Source organism: Hordeum vulgare, chromosome 6H (genome assembly GCF_904849725.1).
Source record: "Hordeum vulgare subsp. vulgare chromosome 6H, MorexV3_pseudomolecules_assembly, whole genome shotgun sequence".
Taxonomy (NCBI): domain Eukaryota; kingdom Viridiplantae; phylum Streptophyta; class Magnoliopsida; order Poales; family Poaceae; genus Hordeum; species Hordeum vulgare.
In genome coordinates this window covers 3,922,076-3,945,310 of record NC_058523.1, presented here as the reverse complement: position 1 = coordinate 3,945,310, position 23,235 = coordinate 3,922,076, and the positions used below count along the sequence as shown (strand labels likewise).

General features: G+C 43.7%; 1 protein-coding gene and 1 long non-coding RNA gene across 2 annotated transcripts; both read left to right on the top strand.

Annotated features, from left to right (window-relative positions):
- Window positions 1-18,926: 18,926 nt before the first annotated feature.
- LOC123401996 lies at window positions 18,927-19,858 on the top strand. The gene is made up of 2 exons (XR_006611220.1): window positions 18,927-19,439; window positions 19,543-19,858. It is a non-coding gene; the product is annotated as an uncharacterized LOC123401996 (long non-coding RNA).
- Window positions 19,859-21,650: 1,792 nt separating this feature from the next.
- LOC123404840 (E3 ubiquitin-protein ligase UPL3-like) lies at window positions 21,651-22,630 on the top strand. The gene is made up of 5 exons (XM_045098787.1): window positions 21,651-21,992; window positions 22,085-22,189; window positions 22,295-22,375; window positions 22,452-22,560; window positions 22,602-22,630. Exons 1-5 carry the CDS (start codon window positions 21,852-21,854, stop codon window positions 22,628-22,630), a joined length of 465 nt encoding a protein of 154 aa, XP_044954722.1. The 5' UTR covers window positions 21,651-21,851.
- Window positions 22,631-23,235: the final 605 nt, after the last annotated feature.

Below are 23,235 nucleotides of genomic sequence, written 5' to 3'. Positions count from 1 at the left end.
ATCGTGGCACAAAGGGCTACCGCCTTGCAGGAGCAACATCGTTGGTTTTCACTCCAGCCACAACTTGCGCGATGCATCGACCGTTTTGACTGTGTGTGTAGGGGTCTGGGATATCCGCCGGCTTACCTTCGGATTCTCCTCCAGTCTCGCCGTCTGCATCACTACCATTGTGATTGCAGGGGGATTTTTATTAACCGTGGTTAGTTAGTAAATATAGGATAGACTAGGAATTATTTAAGCTTGTCTTTTATTGCAAGTTAATCATGTACTTATATATACATGCACACCAGAATCAAGCAATAAACATTAGTTCCACAAATCTCCCTCTCTATCCGTCTTTACATTTAGAAACAAAAATGAAATCCAAACAGGATATCCGCTCTCGGTGACTACTTACCTACTTTAGTTTGTGTTCCGCAAGTTAGTAGACAAAGTCGAACGACTACAAAAATACAGATGTAAGAGACAAGCCCGTACAGACGCAAGGTTTTGTGACTAAACAATGATTTAGCTTGAAGCTTCATCCATCATTTATAAGCAATAAAAGAAAGGGAACAACCGCGTCTTGCCTTTGGTTATAAGGAAAGAATTGCGAGCAGAAGGAGTATCCAAAGCTATTAAAATGGATATTTATTTATTCAACCCAACTGACATTTTACAATAAATAACATGCTTCTTGTCACCGAGCCAGCTGGAATTGGAATCCATTTTATTCATAGTGTACTCCTAGAATTCATCTCCTCTTGCATGCATATACATAATACTTCACAATATCACAAATTCACAATATCACATCTACTAGCAGCAGCAAGCAACATCACAAATAGCAACAACCAACATAGCAACAAGCCAGCAACATAATTCATAGTCTCATAATCTCATAATAATGTATAGTCTTCCATAGTTCAGTAGCAATGGTAGCAACAAGAGGCAATAACTAAAGTCTCAAACTCTCAAACGTAGTCTTTCTCACAAACAAATATAAGTAGAACAAGCAACAAGCATGAAGGCAGGGTAGTAGTTAACGATATTGGAAGTTCCAATCAATCGTACTCGGTCCACGTGGCTCAAGATAATCCATCCCATTGTCCTCCTCCTCCTCCTCATCATCATGTCCATCATTTGCACCCTCGTCTACTCTTGGCAGGTTTGTATGATAATTTCCTTGAGAATGAGAACAAACCATGTCATTGTCCTCATCATCCTCAATCACAAGATCATCATCTACACAAGTTTTTGTGCTCAAAATCAGGAATAATGAGTAAAAACAGAAAAATGCCAAGTGTGGGAATAGAAACATTACCTTTCATATTGCAATTTTTCTCAATGTCATTGTCATTTGGTGAAATCCTTTGCGGAATAATTCTATCGATTCCACACTTAGTACAACAGGATCATCTTCAAGAATCCAATTTTCATCAAACTTGCCAATGTCCTCCAAACTAATTGGTTCATAGTTTCTAGTTTGGTACATACACCTAAACATGCGATGAAATTATAAACCATACAACACACCAATAAAAAGAATAAACCAAGGAGTAGGGATAAGGATAACATAAAGAGAGCACCTTTGTTCCAGCCTTGAGTTGTAGTGCACATAAGCAATATCATTCATCCTTTGATGCTCAAGTCTATTTCTTTTTTTTGGAGTGAATATGCTCAAATAGACTCCAATTTCTCTCACAATCCGAAGCACTACAAGTTTCGCTCGATACACAAATTGCAAGCTTTTGCAGGTGTGGAGCACTACAACCATAATTCGACCACCATTCATCTAGAGAAAGGAAAGCATATGCATATTTTAAAATCACTTAAGGCTGAAATTGGAAAATGGATAACAAAAGATAAATGCATACCAGGAAGCATTATAGCTCGGTCACTAATGGTTGTCACTCTTCCAAAATCATCTTCCGCACCTCTGAAAATCTTCATCTCTCGTGTCAAAGCTTTGTGCAAATCTATATCATTTGATGCATACCTCTCAATAACATCAATAACTCCGGAGGCAGTGGTGTGATACTTTGACATAAGCTCTTCATTGTATTGGTTGATTGGATTTAACCAAAATCCAGCTGCATGCAAATTTTTATTCAAGTTCTTATACCACCTCTCCTCTATAATTTTAAGAACATGTTGTTGAATGGCTCTTTTCTTTCTTTGAATCCGCTTCTCAATCTTCTCAACTGCAGGATATAATGCTCCAAATAGATACCCCATTGCTGGCCTTTCATCACTATCAACAATTCTTAGCACACAAACTAAAGGTTTCGAGAATTGGCAAACCAAAGCACAATCTTTCCAAAACTGTTGGTCAAGTACATAATCAACATTTTTTTTGCTTTTAGTTTGAACAAGAAATCACCGGTTTTGGAACTAGCAGTGGCATTAACAGATTTGAGGAAGACCATACCTTTTGGACAATAGACCAAAAGTTTTATGAGTGATAAAATCTAGAAGTTGTTGCATTGAAAGGAATGGATGCATCAATAACCATTTGTTTATAATTAAGTCAACTCTCTCTAATGCTTCCTGAGATCGAATAACACTCTTCAATGTTGGTTAATCACGTGGAAGGGTTCTAGATATGAAGAATTTGTTTGATTCTTTGCTTTTGGTAGGAACACAAACAACCAGTTGATTTGCTTTGCCTCTTTTTGCTCTACTAGCAACATCTTCAGCTGAAACTGTTGGAAATATGCCCTAGAGGCAATAATAAATTAGTTATTATTATATTTCCTTGTTCATAATAATCGTTTATTATACATGCTAGAATTGTATTGTTTGGAAACTCAAATACATGTGTGGATACATAGACAACACACTATCCCTAGTAACCTCTAGTTGACTAGCTCGTTGATCAAAGATGATCAAGGTTTCCTAACCATAGACAAGTGTTGTCACTTGATAACGGGATCACATCATTAAGAGAATCATGTGATGGACAAGACCCAAACTATGAACGTAGCATATTGATCGTGTCGTTTTATTGCTATAGTTTTCTGCGTGTCAAGTATTTGTTCCTATGACCATGAGATCATATAACTCACTAGCACCAGAGGAATACCTTGTGTGCACCAAACGTCACAACGTAACTGGGTGACTATAAAGGTGTTCTACAGGTATCTCCGAAGATGTCCGTTGAGTTAGTATGGATCAAGACTGGGATTTGTCACTCCGTATGACGAAGAGGTATCATAGGGCCCACTCGCTAATACAACATCACACACAAGCCTTGCAAGCAATGTGACTAAGTGTAAGTCACGAGATCTTGTATTAAGGAACGAGTAAAGAGACTTGCTGGTAACGAGATTGAAATAGGTATGCGGATACCGACGATCGAATCTCGGGCAAGTAACATACCGAAGGACAAAGGGAAGGACATACGGGATTATATGAATCCTTGACACTGAGGTTCAACCGATAAGTTCTTCGGATAATATGTAGGATCCAATATGGGCATCCAGGTCCCGCTATTGGATATTGACCGAGGAGTACCTCGGGTCATGTCTACATAGTTCTCGAACCCGCAGGGTCTGCACACTTAAGGTTCAGTGACGTTTCGGTATAATTGAGTTATAGGTGTTGGTAACCGAAAGTTGTTCGGAGTCCCATATGAGATCCAGGACGTCATGAGGAGCTCCGGAATGGTCCGTAGGTAAAGATTGATATATAGGAAGTCCTGTTTTGGTCACCGGAAAAGTTTCGGGCTCATCGCTAGTGTACTGGGAGTGCCGGGAGGGGTACCGGGGACCATCGGGAGGGGTGTCACGCCCCAAGGGGTCTCATGGGATATGGAAAGGGATAAACCAGCCCCTAGTGGGCTGGAATAAGTTCCCACCAAGGCCCATAAGGTTTGAGAAGGAAAAAACACAAGGTGGAAAGAGTTTTCAAGTGGGAAGGTGGAATCCTACTCCAAGTAGGATTGGAGTAGGACTCCTCCACCTCCAATTTCGGCCAAAGCTTGAGGGTTTGAGGCTGCCTCCTCCCCTCCCTCCCTCCTATATATACTAGAGGTATTGAGGGTTTTTGAGACACAACTTTGCCACGTGTTGCTCGACCCTATACCACGCAGTTTTTCCTCTAGATCGTATTTCTGCGGAGCTTAGGCGAAGCCCTACCGGAGTAGATAATCACCACCATCGGCGCGCCGTCACGCTGCCGGAGAACTCTTCTACCTCTCCGCCCCCTCTTACTGGATCAAGAAGGTGGACATCGTCATCGAGCTGTACGTGTGCTGAACGCGGAGGTGCCGTCCGTTCGGCACTAGATCGGGAATGATCATGATGAAGTTAGCGGGACAGATCGTGATGAAGTTTGCGGGACGGATTGTGATGAGATAGTACGACTACGGCGATCTGAATCGCGTAACGTTCCACTACATCAACCGCGTTTCTTAACGCTTCCTGCTGTGCAATCTACAAGGGTACGTAGATCCAAATCTCCTCTCGTAGATGGACATCACCATGATAGGTCTTCGTGCGCGTAGGGATTTTTTTGTTTCCCATGCGACGTTCTCCAACAGTGGCAGCATGAGCTAGGTTCATGCGTAGATGTAATCTCGAGTAGAACACAAAGGGTTTTGTGGATGGTGATGTTCGATTTGCTGCCCTCCTTAGTCTTTTCTCAATTCGGCGGTATTGTTGGATTGAAGCGGCCCGGACCGACATTATTCATACGCTTACGAAAGACTGGTTTCATCGATTGACATGCAACCTCGTTGCATAAAGATGACTGGCGGGTGTCGGTTTCTTCAATTTTAGTTGAATTTGTGTTGACCGAGGCGGTCCTTGGAGAGGTTAAATAGCAATTTGCACATCTCCGTTGTGGTTTTTGCGTAAGTAAGATGCGATCTACTAGATACCCATAGCAGCCACGTAAAACATGCAACAACAATTAAAGGACGTCTAACTTGTTTTTGCAGGGTATGCTTGTGATATGATATGGCCAAGGACGTGATGTGATATATTGGATGTATGAGATGATCATGTTGTAATAGTTAATATCGACTTGCACACCGATGGTACGACAACCGGCAGGAGCCATAGGGTTGTCTTTAAACTAACGTTTGTGTTTGCAGATGCGTTTACTATATTGCTAGGACATAGCTTTAGTAGTAATAGCATAAGTAGCACGGCAACCCCGATGGAGACACGTTGATGGATATCATGATGATGGAGATCATGGTGTGGCGCCGGTGACAAGAAGATTGTGCCGGTGCTTTGGTGATGGAGATCAAGAAGCACATGATGATGGCCATATCATGTCACTTATGAATTGGATGTGATGTTAATCCTTTTATGCACCTTATTTTTCTTAGAACGACGGTAGCATTATGAGGTGATCTCTCACTAAAATTTCAAGACGAAATTGTGTTCTCCCCAACTGTGCACCGTTGCTACAGTTCGTCATTTCGAGACACCACGTGATGATCGGGTGTGATAGACTCAACGTTCACATACAACGGTGCAAAACAGTTGCACACGTGGAACACTCGGGTTAAACTTGACGAGCCTAGCATGTGCAGACATGGCCCCGGAACACAAGAGACTGAAAAGTCGAGCATGAATCGTATAGTTGATATGATTAGCATAGAGATGCTTACCACTGAAACTATTCTCGACTCACGTGATGATCGGACTTAAGATAGTGGATTTGGATCATGTACCACTCAAATGACTAGAGAGATGTACTTTTTGAGTGAGAGTTCTTAAGTAATATGATTAATTGAACTAATTATATCATGAACATAGTCTAATGGTCTTTGTGAATTACGATGTAGCTTGCGCTATAGCTCTACTGTTTTTATATGTTCCTAGAGAAAATTTAGTTGAAAGTTGATAGTAGCAACTTTACGGACTGGGTCCGTAAAACTAAGGATTGTCCTCATTGCTGCGCAGAAGGCTTATGTCCTTAATGCACCACTCTGTGTGCTGCACCTCGGGCGTCGGCTGTGGTTGTTGCGAACATCTGACATACACGTCTTTGATGAGTACATGATAGTTCAGTGTGCAATACTTAATGTCTTAGAAGCAAGGCGTCGAAGACGTTTTGAAAACGTCGCAGAACATAAGATATGTTCAAAGAGATGAAATTGAGATTTCATGCTCGTGCCCTTGTTGAGAGGTATAAGGCCTCCGACAAGATTCTTTGCCTACAAAGTAAAGGAGAAATGCTCAAATCGTTGAGCATGTTCTCAGATTGTATGAGTACAACAATCACTTGAATCAAGTGGGAGTTAATCTTTCAGATGAGATAGTGATGGTTCTCCAAAGTCACTGCCACTAAGCCGCTAGATCTTCGTGATGAACTATAACATATCAAGGATAGATATGATGATCCTTGAGTGATTCGCAATGTTTGACACTGCGAAAGTAGAAATCAAGAAGGAGCATCAATTATTGACGGTTAGTAGAACCACTAGTTTCAAGAAGGGCAATGGCTAAAAAGGGATACTTCATGGAACGACAAACTAGTTGTTGCTCTGATGAAGAAACCCAAAGATTGAACCCAAACCCGAGACTAAGTGCTTCTGTGATGAGGGGAACGGTTACCGAGGCGGAGCTACCCTGGATACTTGGTAGAAAGGAAGGCTGTCAAAAGTCGACAGAAGTATATGTGATATACATGATATTGATGTGTGCTTTACTGGTACTCCTAGTAGAACGAGGGTATTGGATACCGGTTCGGTTGCTAAGTAATTAGTAACTCGAAATGAAAGCTATGGTATAAACGGAGACTGGCTAAAGGCGAGGTGACGATATGTGTTGGAAGTGTTTCCAAGGTTGATGTGATCAAACATCGCACGCTCTCATCGGGATTGGTGGTAAAACATAAATAATTATTATTTGATGTTTGCGTTGAGCATGAACATGATTGGATCGTGTTTATTGCAATACAATTATTCATTTAAAGAGAATAATAGTTATTCTATTTGCTTGAATAATTACCCTCAATGGTTTATTGAATCTCTATCGTAGTGTTACACATGTTCATAATATTGGTGCCAAAAGATATAAAGTAATAATGATAGTACCACTTAGTTGTGGCACTGCCACTTGAGTCATGTTGGTGTAAAATGCATGAAGAAGCTCCATGCCGATGGATCTTTGTACTCACTCATTTTTAAAACGTTTGAGACATGCAAACCATACCTGTTGGTATAAATGGATGAAGAAGCTCCATAGAGATAGATCGTTTGGACTCACTTGATTTTGAATCACTTGAGACATGCAAATCATGCCACATGAAACAAGAGAGTAACTTGTTGGGAGTAATACATTTTTGATGTGTGCAGTCCAATGAGTGCTAAGGCACGCAATGGATATCGTTATGTTCTTACTTCACTGTCGATTTGAGTAGATACGGGAGTATTTACTTGATGAATCACAATTTTGAAATATTGAAAAGTTCAATGCTATTTCAGAGTGAAAATCGTCGTGACAAGGGGATAAACTGTCTACGATATGATCATAGAGAGGAATATCTGAGTTGCGAGTTTTGGTACACAGTTAAAGACAATGTGGAAATTGTTTCGCGATTCATGCCACCTTGAACACCATAGTGTGATGGTGTGTCCGAACGTCATAGGTACGCCCTATTTTGATATGGTGCATACTATGATGTCTCTTATTGAATTACCACTATTGTTTATGGGTTATGCATTAGAGACAACCGCATTCACTTTAAATAGGACACCACATATTTTCGTTGAGATGACACAGTATAGACTATGGTTTAGAGAAACCTAAGCTGTCGTTTATTGAAAGTTTGGGGCTGCGATACTTATGTGAAAAGGTTACAGTCTGATAAGCTCAAACCCAAAGCGGATAAATGCATCTTCATAGGATATCCAAAACAGTTGGATACATCTCCTATCTCAGATCCGGAAGCAAAGTGTTTGTTTCTAGAAACGGATCCTTTCTCGAGGAAAGGTTTCTCTCGAAAGAATTGAGTGGGAGAGTGGTGGAACTTGATGAGGTTATTGAACCATCACTTCAACCAGTGTGTAGCAGGGCGCATGAAGTTGTTCTTGTGGCGCCTACACCAATTGAAGTGGAAGCTGATGATAGTGATCATTAGAGCTTCGGATCAAGTTACTACAAACCTCGTAGGTCGACAAAGGTCGCGTACTACTACAGAGTGGTACGTTAACCCTGTCTTGGAGGTCATGCTGTTGAGCAACAATGAACCTATGAGTTATGGAGAAGCAATGGTGGGCCCGGATTCCGACAAATGGCTGGAGGCCATGAAATCCGAGAGAGGATCCATGTATAAAACAAAGTGTAGACTTTGGAAGGACTACTTGATGGTAGTAAAACTATTAAGGAAAGATGGATCTTTAAAAGGAAGACAGACGATGATGGTGATAAGTCACTATTAAGAAAAGCTCGACTTGTCGCAAAGATGTTTTCGACAAGATCAAAGAGTTGACTATGATGTGACTTTCTCACTCGTAGCGATGCTAAAAGTCTGTTGGAATTATGTTAGTAGTTGCTGCATTATTTGTGAAATATTGCACATAGGAACACAAAACATTGTTTCCTCGACGGTTTCCTTGAGGAAAGATTGTATGTGATACAATCAGAAGGTTTTGTCGATCCTAAGGATACTAACAAGTATGCAAGCTCCAGCGATCCTTTTATGGACTGGTACAAGCATCTCGGAGTTGGAATATACACTTTGATGAGATGATCAAAGCTTTTGTGTTTGTACAAGGTTTATGAGAAACTTGTGTTTCCAAAGAAGTGAGTGGGAGCACTATAGTTTTTCTGATAAAGTATATGTGGTTGACATATTGTTGATCAGAACTAATGTAGAATTTCTGTAAAGCATAAAGGTTGTTTGAAAGGGGTGTTTCAAAGGAAGACCTGGATAGATCTACTTCAAATATTAAACATCAAGATCTATGGAGATAGATCAAAATGCTGAAACAGAACTTTCAATTGAAATGCATACCTTGACAAGTTTTTGAAGGAGTTCAAAATAGATCAACAAAGAAGGAGTTCTTGGCTGTATTGTAAGGTGTGAATATGAGTAAGACTCAAAAGCCCGACCACGACAGAAGAAAGAGAAAGGACGAAGGTCGTCCCCTATGCCTTAGCCGTAGACTCTACAGTATGCCATGCTGTGTACCGCACCTGATATGTGCTTTGCCACAAGTCTGTTAAGAGCTACAGAGAGTGATCCAGGATTGAATCACTGAACAACAGTCAAAGTTATCCTTAGTAACTAATGGACTAAGGAATTTTTCTCGATTATGGAGGTGGTTAAAGAGTTCGTCGTAAAGGGTTACGTCGATGCAAGCTTTGACACTAATCCGAATAACTATGAGTAGTGAAACAGATTCATATAGTAGAGTAGATATTTGGAGTATTTCCGAATAGCACGTAGTAGCAGCATCTATAAGATGACATAAAGATTTGTAAAGAACACACGGATCTGAAAGTTTCAGAACCGTTGACTAAAACCTCTCTCACGAGCAAGACGTGATCAGACCCCAGAACTATATGGGTGTTGGATTCGTGGAAATCACATGGTGATGTGAACTAGATTATTGACTCTAGTGCAAGTGGGAGACTGTTGGAAATATGCCCTAGAGGCAATAATAAATTAGTTATTATTATATCTCCTTGTTCATAATAATCGTTTATTATCCATGCTAGAATTGTATTGATTGAAAACTCAAATACATGTGTGGATACATAGACAACACAATGTCCCTAGTAAGCCTCTAGTTGACTAGCTCGTTGATCAAAGATGGTCAAGGTTTCCTAACCATAGACAAGTGTTGTCACTTGATAACGAGATCACATCATTAGGAGAATCATGTGATGGACAAGACCCAAACTATGAACGTAGCACATTGATCGTGTCGTTTTATTGCTATAGTTTTCTGCGTGTCAAGTATTTGTTCCTATGACCATGAGATCATATAACTCACTGGCACCGGAGGAATACCTTGTGTGCATCAAACGTCACAACGTAACTGGGTGACTATAAAGGTGTTCTACAGGTATCTCCGAAGGTGTCCGTTGAGTTAGTATGGATCAAGAGTGGATTTTTCACTCCGTGTGACGTAGAGGTATCTCGGGGCCCACTCGGTAATACAACATCACACACAAGCCTTGCAAGCAATGTGACTAAGTGTAAGTCACGGGATCTTGTATTTAGGAACGAGTAAAGAGACTTGCTGGTAACGAGATTGAAATAGGTATGCGGATATCGACAATCGAATCTCGGGCAAGTAACATACCGAAGGACAAAGGGAATGACATAAGGGATTATATGAATCCTTGACACCGAGGTTCAACCGAGAAGATCTTCGGAGAATATGTAGGATCCAATATGGGCATCCAGGTCCCGCTATTGGATATTAACCGAGGAGTACCTCGGGTCATGTCTACATAGTTCTCGAACCCGCAGGATCTGCACACTTAAGGTTCACTGACATTTCGGTATAGTTGAGTTATAGGTGTTGGTAACCGAAAGTTGTCCGGAGTCCCAAATGAGATCTAAGATGTCAGGGGAGCTCCGGAATGGTCCGGAGGTAAAGATTGATATATAGAAAATCCTTTTTTGGTCACCGGAAAAGTTTCGGGCTCATCGGTAGTGTACCGGGGACCATCGGGAGGGGTACCGGGGACCATCAGGAGGGGTGTCACGCCCCAAGGGGTCTCATGGGCTATGGGAAGAGATAAACCAGCCTCTAGTGGGCTGGAATAAGTTCCCACCAAGGCCCATAAGGTTTGAGAAGGAAAAAACACAAGGTGGAAAGAGTTTTCAAGTGGGAAGGTGGAATCCTACTCCAAGTAGGATTGGAGTAGGACTCCTCCACCTCCAATTTTGGCCAAACCTTGAGGGTTTGAGGCTGCCTCCTCCCCTCCCTCCCTCCTATATATACTAGAGGTATTGAGGGTTTTTGAGACACAACTTTGCCACGTGCTGCCCGACCCTATACCACACAGTTTTTCCTCCAGATCTTATTTCTGCGGAGCTTAGGCGAAGCCCTGCCGGAGTAGATCATCACCACCACCGGTGCGCCGTCACGTTGCCGGAGAACTCTTCTACCTCTCCGCCCACTCTTGCTGGATCAAGAAGGTGGAGATCGTCATCGAGCTGTACGTGTGCTGAACGCGGAGGTGTCATTCGTTTGGCACTAGATCGGGAAGGATCGTGATGCAGTTAGCGGGACGGATCGTGATGAAGGTCGCGGGACGGATCGTGATGAGATAGTACGACTACGGCGATCTGAATCACGAAACGTTCCACTACGTCAACCACGTTTCTTAACGCTTCCTGCTGTGCGATCTACAAGGGTATGTAGATCCAAATCTCCTCTCATAGATGGACATCACCATGATAGGTCTTCGTGCGCGTAGGAATTTTTTTGTTTCCCATGGGACGTTCTCCAACAGAAACTTCCATGCAATCGTCCAATATGCGAACAACAACATCTTATGACTTCCTTTTCTTCTCTTCGAAGGTTGCAATTCTTTGATTCATCTCACTTCTAACCTCTTCAGGAAACTTCATGCATATATTCGCATCACCTTTTTATACAGCTAAATGTCGCTTGAAATGATGAATTCCATCACGTTTGAAGATGTATTTGCTTCGTCAAGAACTTCAACACAATGTGCCCATGATGGATCAATTTTTTCTTTGGTTCTCGACTTTGGCTGTGCCTGTGAAGATTGGTCCTCAAACGACGAGTTGCTAGTGCTGCCATCAATTCGTGTCATGGGCGTCTCCGACAAACCCATCCTACTAATGGAATCCTAAAATGGACAAATGAAATGCACAATAATATCAAACCAATATGCAATCCCATTGTAATTATGTATCCTCTAAATGAAGAATATGAAACCACTATGCAATCCCATTAGGAAGATTTTTCTTACAAAGTTATCATGGACGTGGTTGGACGACTGGACCTCGGCTCCTGGTGCTGGTGAGCTGGTGGGTGATGCTGTATAACGAGATGGAGAGCCGACAGGCTGGTAGATGTTGTTCTTGCTGCAGGATGGCGGGGCGAGGAGAGCTAGACTGCGAGAGGCAGAGGCAGAGTCCGGACTCCAGAGTGGTGGCGCGACCGAGCGGCGACGCTATACGGCGGGTGGCGGGTGGCGCGGCTGGCGACCTTCTGCTTCCGCCTGCTGCTTTCACAACAAGGTCAGGTGGCATGGCGGTGGCACCGAGGGGTGCGGCGGGCCGGCGGCGCCAGGCGAGAGCAGATAGGTGGTGGCGGCTGCCCTATGGCCTCTGCACAAATTGAGGGAATCCCTCACGATTCAGCCGAAACTCTACCAAAAGAGGGATCTTTTACCTTTTCAATTCTACCTCTTCTTTCTCTAGAGGAAAACAAGTGGATCCAGGGGCTTTTCGGGAATCAACATCGAACCGCCCGGTTTTTTGTAAACCACCCGGTTCATCGGTTTTACGAAAAACTGGCCGATTCACGCGGTGTTGCAAGTTCGATTGCTTGAACGGTCTTCTCGACTTAAAAACCCGATTTGATCTCTAGTTCTGGTTTTTTCCGGTCCGGTCATTTTTCCGGTCCGGTTTTTTAAACTATGCTTATAAGTGATCGCTGAAGCTGCAAAGAAAATCATTATTTAGTCACAAACTCTTGAATCCGTAAAGGTTAGCCTCTTACATCTATATTTTGGATGCGTCTAGCAAACGCACCTGTCAGAAAAGGTAACTTCATCCAAGTGCTCCAAAAATTTAAAAAGTCATAACTTTTGATTCGAGTTTCGAAATTTAGATCCATTTTCACTATTCAGTTTCTCACGAGGAGTTCTTCAAAACTACATCTCATATGAATAGGTTTTGACGAACTTTTTTTCTGAGCAACTTTTTGTGCTATAGAGGCAACTTTAGTTCTATAGGCAAGCAACTTCTTCCCCCCCTTAATATGACTATCTATCAGCGAAGAATTCTTCTAAGTTGCTTACCACGACAACCAGTTGACTAGATTCACCTCTAAAAGCTTTACATATTAATCAATGATAAATAGTTGCCTACAAGTACTATGAAATTGCTCAATTTTGATGCTCAGTTGCCTACAATATGATAAAATTGCTCCATTTTGATGCTTAGCTTCCTATTACTGATGGTCAATTGTCTATGGTTGATATTCAATTGCCTATCATTAATGGTCAGTTGCTTGTTATTCAGGAATAGTTGCCATAATTGCAATCGAGTATCACAAAAATGTTAGCAACTTTTAGCGTGTTTTGCGCAACTCCAGTGCATCCAACAAGCAAGTCATGTGTATACACATGATGCAATTCATATAGCATCAAAGTTGCTTGAGTTTAGCACTCAAGTTGCCTCATCTAACATCAAAGTTTCATTTAAAAAAATTCTTTGATAGGCGATCATACTACACACACTAATAAGAGGTTGCTTTTTATTAGCACTAAAGTTGTATCAATATCACCCCAATGTTGCTCAAAAATAGTATGTCGGAACCTATCCATATGGATCTAGTTTTGAAGTACTCATCGCGACAAACACAATGGTGAAGACGGATTCGAAATCCAATGCTAGAGTCAAAATTTACGGATTTTAGAAAATTTTAAAGCCCCAAATAAATGCATGCGCGGGGAATCTAGCTACCAGGTGAACGCTACTATACCGATTGGATGGCCAGAAGATGGGTGCGCTCGGGACTGTTTTAAGTATTTGGCTATATTTTTGCAGTGTTTTTACTTTGTCTACTAAGTTGTGGAACACAAACTAAAGTAGGTAAGTAGTCAACCGGGAGCGAATATCATGTTTAGATTTCTTTATTTTTGTTTCTAAATGTAAATATGAATAGAGAGTGAGACTAATGAAACTGATGTTTATTCTTTAAGCCTCGTAGGCATATATATAGGACTCGAGCAGTGATGACGACCTCTGCTTGCTCTTTGCGCCAGTGCCCAGCTCCCTCTCGCTCACTACCTCTCTCTATACACTTCTCTCTCTGGCACAAACCAAGGAGGAAGGAGGAAAAAATGACGAGACACATGACATGGTGGTGTTTTCGGGCGCCCGTATGCCCTGCCGCAACAACAAAAATATTTTTCTTCGAGCACGAACTCGACACCAAGCGTTACAATAGCACAAAGGGCGGAGCCTTTATACGCGGGTGCACTCACACAATGCTGCGCTCCACTCGTCCACGACCGCGCGATCCGCATGCCCTGGGTGGTGCACGTTTCCCGCATCAACGCGATGAATACGGTCGGGCTCTAACAGAACGCCACAAGAACCTCGCTACTCTCGCCAACTGGACCAACACCCGTACGGGCTCTCCTATGAGCCAACCATGAAGACCTCCGTCAGAGGGTTGGAGCTCTCGCACTCGGAGGAAACATTAGACTGGTTCGACACCAAGTCGGATGCGTCGCGAAGAGATGTGGCGGGCTCGATGGCCGCAATCTGTGGGGAAGATGCTTGATGAGTCAACGCGTGACGCACCCAGCACTAAAGCCGCGAGCGACCGGATTGCTTGTGGCGACGAACAACAGGGAGAGAGGTCGACAACAGAGATGACGGTTGACGAAGTAGAACTCCGCAGGAGCTTGCACGAAAGTGCGTTGCCTCGCGGATCGGGAGCGCCTCAACGTCTAGAGGCGCCTCCTGAAGCCATGCTGAATCATCAGCGATGAAGATGAGCACGCCGGAACGGATCTCGTTGCCCAAGCACAGATTTCCGCCGGAAGACATGGTGAAGACGAAAAAACGCAAACTTGCCGGAAATCGCCTAGACGCCTGCCCCACGGTGGGCGCCAACTGTTGTGGGAACAAGTCTCACAGTAGATGTGTAGGGTACGAAAGTAGAGGGTAGAGTCCTAGCTGTGGCAAGCTTGTATGAGTTCAGGTCCCTCTTCGTGGAGGTAACAGCCCTATGTGTCAGTGCTCTTGGAGCTTGATGTCGAGTGGAATATGAGTGTTACAAGGGGTGTGAACCCTTGTGCCAGAGGGGAGGGGTGGCTTATAGAGGGTGCGCTGCCCCTCATCAATGCCCGACAACCAAGGGTTCGATTAGTGGAGTTTAAAGGCGTACGTTACTAATAACGTACGCAATAAATGATATTTACAACAACCAGCCGAACGCTCGCCTGTCAGCCTCCCTGGACTGTCGTCTGGTCTTCTGCGTCGACTGGCTTCTGGCTCTTCTGAGTGGAAGTTAACCGTCGAGTGAATGAGGAATCCACCGAGTGATTATTTACCGAGTGGTTTAGATGTTGTAGCCATCTAGTGTGAGTCCTCCTTAAAGTCTCCTAGCTAATTATGAGGTGCCCTTAGGTAGGACGTGTAGGTCAGGCCTATGACCCTACCCTAGGAACATATCCCCATCAGTCCTCGCCGATGCCCTGCCGTCCCCGAGCCCGCTGACCATCACTCGCGCCGGACCTCCTCGCTCGCCCTCCTCTCTGTCGCCGTGTGTCCTCGAGCCGGCTCCTCGTCGCCGCCGGTCTTCATAGCTCCATCCCCGCACCTCCAGTGAGCCCCCCTTTCCCAAGCCACACATGCTGCCACTCGTCCGACCATGCTCGCCCCAGCTGCCACTGCTCCAGCCATGCTCTGTTTTTTGTTGCATAATGAGATGAGATGAATAGATAGATGAATTTGTGTTGCATAATGAGATGAGATGAGATGAATAGATAGATGAATTTGTGTTGCATAATGAGATGAGATGTATGAAATGTGCTCTGTTTTTTTAGACGTCCTCTGTTTTTTAGATAGAGAAACAAATGTGAAATTTTGCATATGCATGATGTGATTTGAAATAATATGTGAAGCTCCCATTTTGAGAGATGAGATGTTTTGTGGAAATGTGCTTTGTTTTTGTAATGAAAATTCGAAGGTAGTATTTTTTAAATGAAAATGTGAAGCATGTCTTTTTTTTGAAATGAAAATGTGAAGCTACTTTTTTAAAATGAAAATGTGAAGCTCCCATTCCTATAGTTGATATATATGGGATGACATCACCGCACGCACTGGAAAATAAATGCACCACAGTCACTCGTTAGATGTTATTGTTATATAATAAAGGGTTTCAGACTAACCAAGTTATAATCTCGCACTGTATACATCTTAGTTAAAATTTACCAAGTTACTAAGTTACTAAGTTAAAATGTTCATATATTCAAAATGAGTTAATTAAAAGGCTCACTAAGTTAAAATTTACTAATGGAGAAATGCCAGAACAACCTGACCTTGAAGGCGGTGGTCGGCTCTGATCTACCTCCTAGAGCTGAGGGAACGTTTCATTACCGTCCGATTCCACATGACTATGCTATTCTGACTATGGATGAAATAATGGAAGGATTTGAGGAGTTGGAGCTTGACTACCATAGAGGTGAAGGGGAGATTCATGCGGAAAATGTTTTAAGGTCTATATGTCTATGGAGAAAGGAGTACATCAAGCTTTCACACTGGACGCCTCCGCAGACTCCTCCTCCTCCTCCTCCACCTCCTCCGGCACATGAGAGCACTCTGCCTCCTCCGGCGCGTCAGTGTACTCCGCCTCCTCTGGCGCGTGAGGGCACTCTGCCTCCTCCTCCTTTGCCTCCTCAGGCGCGTGAGCGCACTCCGCCTCCTCTGACTCCTCCGGCACATGAGCGCGCTCCGCCTCCTCCGACGCGTGAGCGCACTCCACCTCCTCCTCCTCCGCCTCCTCCGGCGCGTCAGCAACTGACGAAGAGAGACGCCGCAGCTCCGGTGGCTAGCAGTACTAGAGGCGGGAAGAAATTTAAATATGGTCCAAGCCTCAAGCCTCTTTCAAAGTTACCATATGAGATGACTCCCGAGGAAAACACGGAAACCGTGGCCGCCTATACTAAGGCCCATTTTGCACCTAAACGTCCACCTCCAAAGGAGAATGTTGATCCGGTAAAAGCGAAGCGCTATCTGGATGCCCTTGAGAGACCACCATCGGTACCACGTCCGCTGCCATCACACTATGAGCGAATTATTCAAAAGACACACACTAAAGCGAAGCAGTCGGAAAGCTTAAACACCAATGGTTCGAGAAGTGGGAAACAAATTCTCTAGCTCGGCGAACAGCAGAAGCAATCGTGCCCCCCTCTCAAGGTGTTTACCGATGTCACTGATGTTGAATCGGGAGTAGTGGCCGCTAATTATCCTGGTTTCAGTCCTGCTGATTTCATAAGCAAAGATGTACAGTTGGAAACAGCCCCGATAGTAGCCCTTCACATTTTTATTTTATTACCATCAACTTTGTTGATATATATATATATATATATATATATATATATATATATATATATATATTGATGCCCTTCTTTAAATTAGATCGAGCGTATGCGGCAAGAACTCCTACCAACTGATCGCATACGAGCAATTCAAGAGGAATTTGCGGGATTTTTTGTTGAGCATGTCATACCATCAGACGGGGCATATCATCAGGATTTCCTTACCGATTTTGGTGGACGATAGATATTAACTAGTTAGGGATCGCAAGAGATGTTATATATTGTATATATGCATGATCGTGTACAATATGTAGTAGGGTCGAGTTGTTCGACCAAGCACGGAGAACAAGAGGTCACTTCTCTCTATATATGTTCATAACGAAGTAGTGTAATTAATGGTTCGTTCATTTACTTACTAGCTAGCATCAAGTTCTCTCTATAGGTAGTAGCTACCGTCGACGAAGTACGAAGAAAGAGATATCACTTCTCTCTATATGTAGTAGCTAGCTAACACAATATGAAACCCCTAATAAAACCCTCTAAAATCCTAACCCCCCATTAAAAAAAAATCCAGCGCCGGCAAGCTGCTGACGCGGGGCTGCCTTTTGATCACGGTTGTTGTTATCAATCGGGACAAAAGTTCCTCCTATCTGAACGCCCCGCAGCGGCCACGTGGAGATCCTTCGGGTCCGGTTCGTAAGAAAACCGGGACTAAAAGTTCGGACCTTTGGTACCGATTGTTTTGTCCCGGTTGAAAAACCGGGACTAAAGCCCGTCTGGAACCAGGACTAAAGTCATGTTTTCTACTAGTGCAGAGATGAAATCATTCCTAGTGTGGAATGTGGGTGCTTTTCTCTTGCTGGTCTCGTGGTGTTTCTGCCGTTTACGTGGTGAGCAAATGGAAACTAATTTAACTAATTAAACAAATTATTGATTAACTTGAAACGTAGACAACCAAGCGCAAAGTAATTGAATTAATTAATAAATCTCAACAAACAAGTATGTTTTTAGTGAACATTTGTTAAGTAACTATTCGCTTTGTGGTGCAAACGACGATGAACTAACCTTAGAGCAACTCCAACACGCGCGTGCAGAAGAAAAATCATTTTTCATGCGCGCATCCGTTGTGCGCGCTTCAGGACTCGCGGGAAAGTTCGGCGTGGTAAAAAAACTGCGTGCGCGTGGGGCACTTTTGGTCTGTGATGTTGCAGGCTCGATTAAAGCAACGCATTAGAGCCCGCCAACCGCTATTTTTGGCCGCTTTCTCTGCCCCGCCGCCCCCACTTCCCACCGATTTCTCTGCGCCGCTGCCCCTGCGACATTCTTCGTCGTCTCTGGCGCCTCTCTCTTCGCCCCCGTCGCCTTCTTCCCTGCAGCCGCCGTACCTTCGCGCGCCCGGAAAAGCTCCGGCTAGCGCGGTGTCTGGGCCCGTCCCTTCGACGTGTACTAGGCAGAGATATGCTCCGGTCCGACACGCCTCGGGTTCGGGACGTGTTCATATGAACCCTGGCAGCAGCGAGGACAATGATGAAAAGTAGTCTAGTTTTATCTAGTTTTAAAGTTTTATCTAGTTTTAGTTTTAAATTTTATGTAATATATTTGCATCATACTGTCGTTTTCATTTGTATCGTACGGACTATATGTGATGTTGGTTTAAACTCAAGTGTAACTATTTCGGGTAATTTCCAATGGGTGTGATGTTCCTTTTTTTTTTATTTCTTTGATCATTAGTTGCAAAAACTTGGTATGTCATGGATGTGCCATATAGAGCAACTGGGTGAAAGGTTTCTGAATTATTCTACGTGTTTACCATGAATACACGTGTGCTGCTAGAAGCTTTGACTGTCATATATACGAGGCCAAGTTCCAAAATAAAACGTTCATTCACACCTGTTGTTCTCACCTTTCGAGTAACCGATTAGTTAAATATAGGCATAACACCACGTGCCCTTAGACTTAGTCATGTGTGCATCCCTTCCAAACCAGTTGCATACATGTCTGTTACTATAAATACCACGGCTTGCAAGGACAAGACAGATCACACTAATCAGATTAAGAAGAAGCATAAATCAACTCAAACTGATAACCAGCCCCCTGTCATAGGTTATCAGCCCCCTGTCATAGCGCGTACAATGGCATCCTTGGCAAGATCTGCTCGTCTTCTCGCCATCATGTTCCTCATCGTTGTCGCGGTGATGATCACGACCAGCCCCATCGTAGAATGCGGTGAGTACTCAGCTGCCTCGTTTTTACCTAATATAAGTTCTGGCCCCTCCCGTAGTCCGTGAAATGGTCAACAACGGTATTTTATATACGCTTGCACTTGCAGCGATCAATTTCGATCCCAACGCCGGCGAACGGCTCAAGAAGAATATAGAGCGCCCCCACTGAATGCAATGGTGTCACCCGAGCAGGAGGTGGTGCTGAGGGCCACCACGGAGAAATCCCTCAGTCTTGATGGTGGCTATCTCTATTGCAATCTGATGTGCCAAAATTAAATAATAATAATAAATGGATAGAATTAGTGCCTCGGTATGTATGCATGCACATAGGGGATCAAATTTGTGAGTACCAAATCCAGCTGGCTCGGTGCCTATTTATTGTAAAAATGTCAGTCAGGTTGAATAAATAAATGTTCAAGTTAATAGATCTCAGTACTCCTTCTCTTGGAAATTATTTATTTATCTATAGGCAAAGACACGACGCGGTTGTTGCCTTCTTTTTATTGCTTATAACTGATCGCTCAGGCTGCAAACTAAATCATTTTTTAGGCACAAACCGCAAGCTAGTCTCTTGCATCTATATTTTCGTAGTCTTTTGACTTTGTCAACCAACTTGTGGAACACAAACTGCAGTAGGTAAGTAGTCAACACAGAGCCGATATCTTGTTTAATTTTATTTATTTTTGTTTCTAAACGTAAAGAGGAATAGAGAAGGGCATTAATGTTTATTGCTTGAGCCTCGTGCCTATACCTATAGATGTACATGATCAACTTGAAGTACAAGAGAAGCTGAAATAGTTCGTAGTCTATTTTATATTTCCTAACTAATTACGATACTCAACAACGCCCCACAGTCACAAAGGTAGCGACACAGGTGATGAGACTGAAGAGGTACCAGAATGTAAGCCGACGGATACCCCCCCCCCCCCACACACACACATAAGTCGTAATGGTCGATGCATCGACGGAATTCCTGGCTAGTGTGGAAACCAACGAGGTTGTTCAAGTAAGACGTTAGATATTTGTGCCCATGTTGATGTACGTGAGAATGTAGGATGGTATAGTCGTGGTCGAGGTAGTTGCGCGAGGGACGAAGTGGTCTATGTCCAGTCGGGGTGGCCGGTGTCAAGGTAGTCACTGTGGAGCCGCGGGGGCACAGAGGCGCCGACTTAGTCTTGTGCACAGTGGACTCGAGGTAGGGGTGCGCTGGGAAAAATACGATGTTGACAAAGCATTGTGATGGCACATGTCGGTGTTGTCAGCATCGGGCATGCATAGACGAAAGAAGTCGATGTTGACAAGGCACCTCACTGGACTTGCTAGGCTTGGTGGACACATCGTGGACGATGGAACATGTCAGTGTTGTCAGCACCGGGCATGTGTAGACGAAAGAATTCGATGTTGATGAGGAACCGCACTAGGCTTGCCAACCCCGGGGACACGTCGTGGAAGAAGGCACACTTTAGTGTTTCTAGCACCAGGCATGCAAAGACCTGCTCATGGTCAAGGGCTACTCGCGCACAAAAGAGCTAATGTCCATGGGCGAGAGCATAACCGCCGGCCCTCTCGTCGGGAGGCCATGATTCGACTATTTCCCGAACGACAACATCTCGTTCTGCACCAGCTTCATTTCGCTGTTTCTAACCCTTTCTATGACACCGGTGTCGAGGAGGTCCCGGATGCAAAGTTTATTTAAGTCTCGACGACTAGGTCGAGAAGGTACATTCTAGTACTCGTTTAGCTCGCAGCCCACAACGCTCCGAGCTAGGGCAACGACAGGTTTACAAGAACATACGCCCTTGAGATGATAATGTCGGTGGTCTTGACGGCACGGAGGTGCTCCCGCCGGACATACATCAACGTGTTAGCGCTCTCCTTCAGAGTAAGGTGGGCGTTGATGTGACATTTGAGGTCGGCAACGAGGCCTTCGTCGCGCACCGGTGTGTGCTCGCTGCCTGATCCACCCACTAGTAGAAAACGAGGTTGTAGTCCTGGTTGGTAAGGGCCTTTAGTCCCGGGTCATCAACCGGGACTAATAACTTGGGACTAAAGCCCCCCTAGTCCCGGTTGACCACGACCTGGGACTAATACACATCCACGTGGTTGGCAGCTCGCACCGCGGGCACCAACCGGGAGTAAAGGCTTTGGTGCTTTGGGGTTTTGGGTTTTAGGGTTTATTGTTTATTATTTTTGCTTTTCATTTTCTATTTTTCATTTCAAACATATTTTACACCATCATATACTGTAGACGTTATGTATATATCATAGAATTTTTCGTATGACCATATATATGGAAAATGATGTCTACCAGTTAGTGGTAACTACCTCCGACACATGAATTAATACATCTAATGATCACCAGAGGTCAAATATAAACCTCGCCGGACTTTGTTAATTCGAGAAAAATTCCTTCGCCATGATTGTCTGGTTCCTCTTCGGTTCTTTGTTGTTCTTCCTCAATTCCCTCCGTGGAGCTCCTATCGAGGACCTGTGTTTAGCTTTTACTCTTCCAGGTTTTCCTGATTATGTTCTCAAAGAAGGCGAGCAAAACATAATTGTAAGTGATGTGTTCATGTTAGGGATTTCGTGTTCACATTTGCTCTTCTTTTTATGCGGGAAGTGATAAATAGAGTTTATTCTTTCCCTTAGGTTAATATCCACAACCTAGAGGAGTATGTTTCTTTGGTAGTCGATGCGACAGTGAAGTCAGGGATTATGAAGCAGGTTGAAGCTTTCATATCAGGTTTTAGCCAGGTGCGACCTCATTCTGTTCGCTTGTCAACTCCTTTTAATCATTGTGTAGATGTATCGAGACTTATTTACTTTTCCTAAATGACCGTGTACTTTTCTTTGTTTTAGGTCTTTGATATCTCATCCCTCCAAATATTTTCACCTCAAGAGCTTGACTATCTAATATGTGGTCGTCAAGAAATATGGGAGGTAACGCTTCATCTCCCTCTCTTGATTTCACTTGTGTCCTGTTACATTTCCACTGAACTGGCCTTGATTGCTGCAGGCCAAATCACTGGTGGATAACATAAAATTTGATCACCGGTTTACTCCTAAAAGTCCTGCCATTATAAATGTAAGTACACCCTTATTTTCCTATACCTTAATCTGGCACTGTATATGTTTAATGATATCTTGATCCTCTCGTTGTCTGCAGCTACTCGAGATCATGGCGAAGCTACTTGAGATCATGGCGAAATTTACCCCTGATCAACAGCATGCATTCTGCCAGTTTGTAACTGTTGCTTCTTCTCGGCTTCCAACTGGTGGTTTGGCTGCCCTTAGTCCCAAGCTTACCATAGTTCAAAAGGTGTTTTATGTTGGCATCTCCTTCATATACGTCTTGGTTATTATTGGGTCCCGCTGCGATCCGAACGTTTCGGAAACCCCGGGGTCCGGTTATGTGGAACTCGTCAAACCTCATAGTATTGGCCTATTGTGGCCAGTTTTCTATTCTATTGGTCACTGATTTTGGGTCCTCCTAGGATCCGAACGTTTCGAGAACCCCGGGGTCCGGTTAGGGGGAAATCGTCAAAACTAACCGTTTTCACATATTCCGATCAGTTTTGTATGCTATTAGTCACTGATTTTAGGTCTCGATGTTACCCGAATCTTTCGGGAACCCTTGGATCCGGTTACGAAGAACTCGTTAAAACTCGCAATTTTGGGCTATGCCGACAGTGTAGTATGCTATTAGTCACTGATTTTGGGTCCCGCTGTGATCCGAACGTTTGCGGAACCTCAGGGTCCAGTTACGGGGAACTCGTAAAAACTCGCAGTTTTGGCCTATT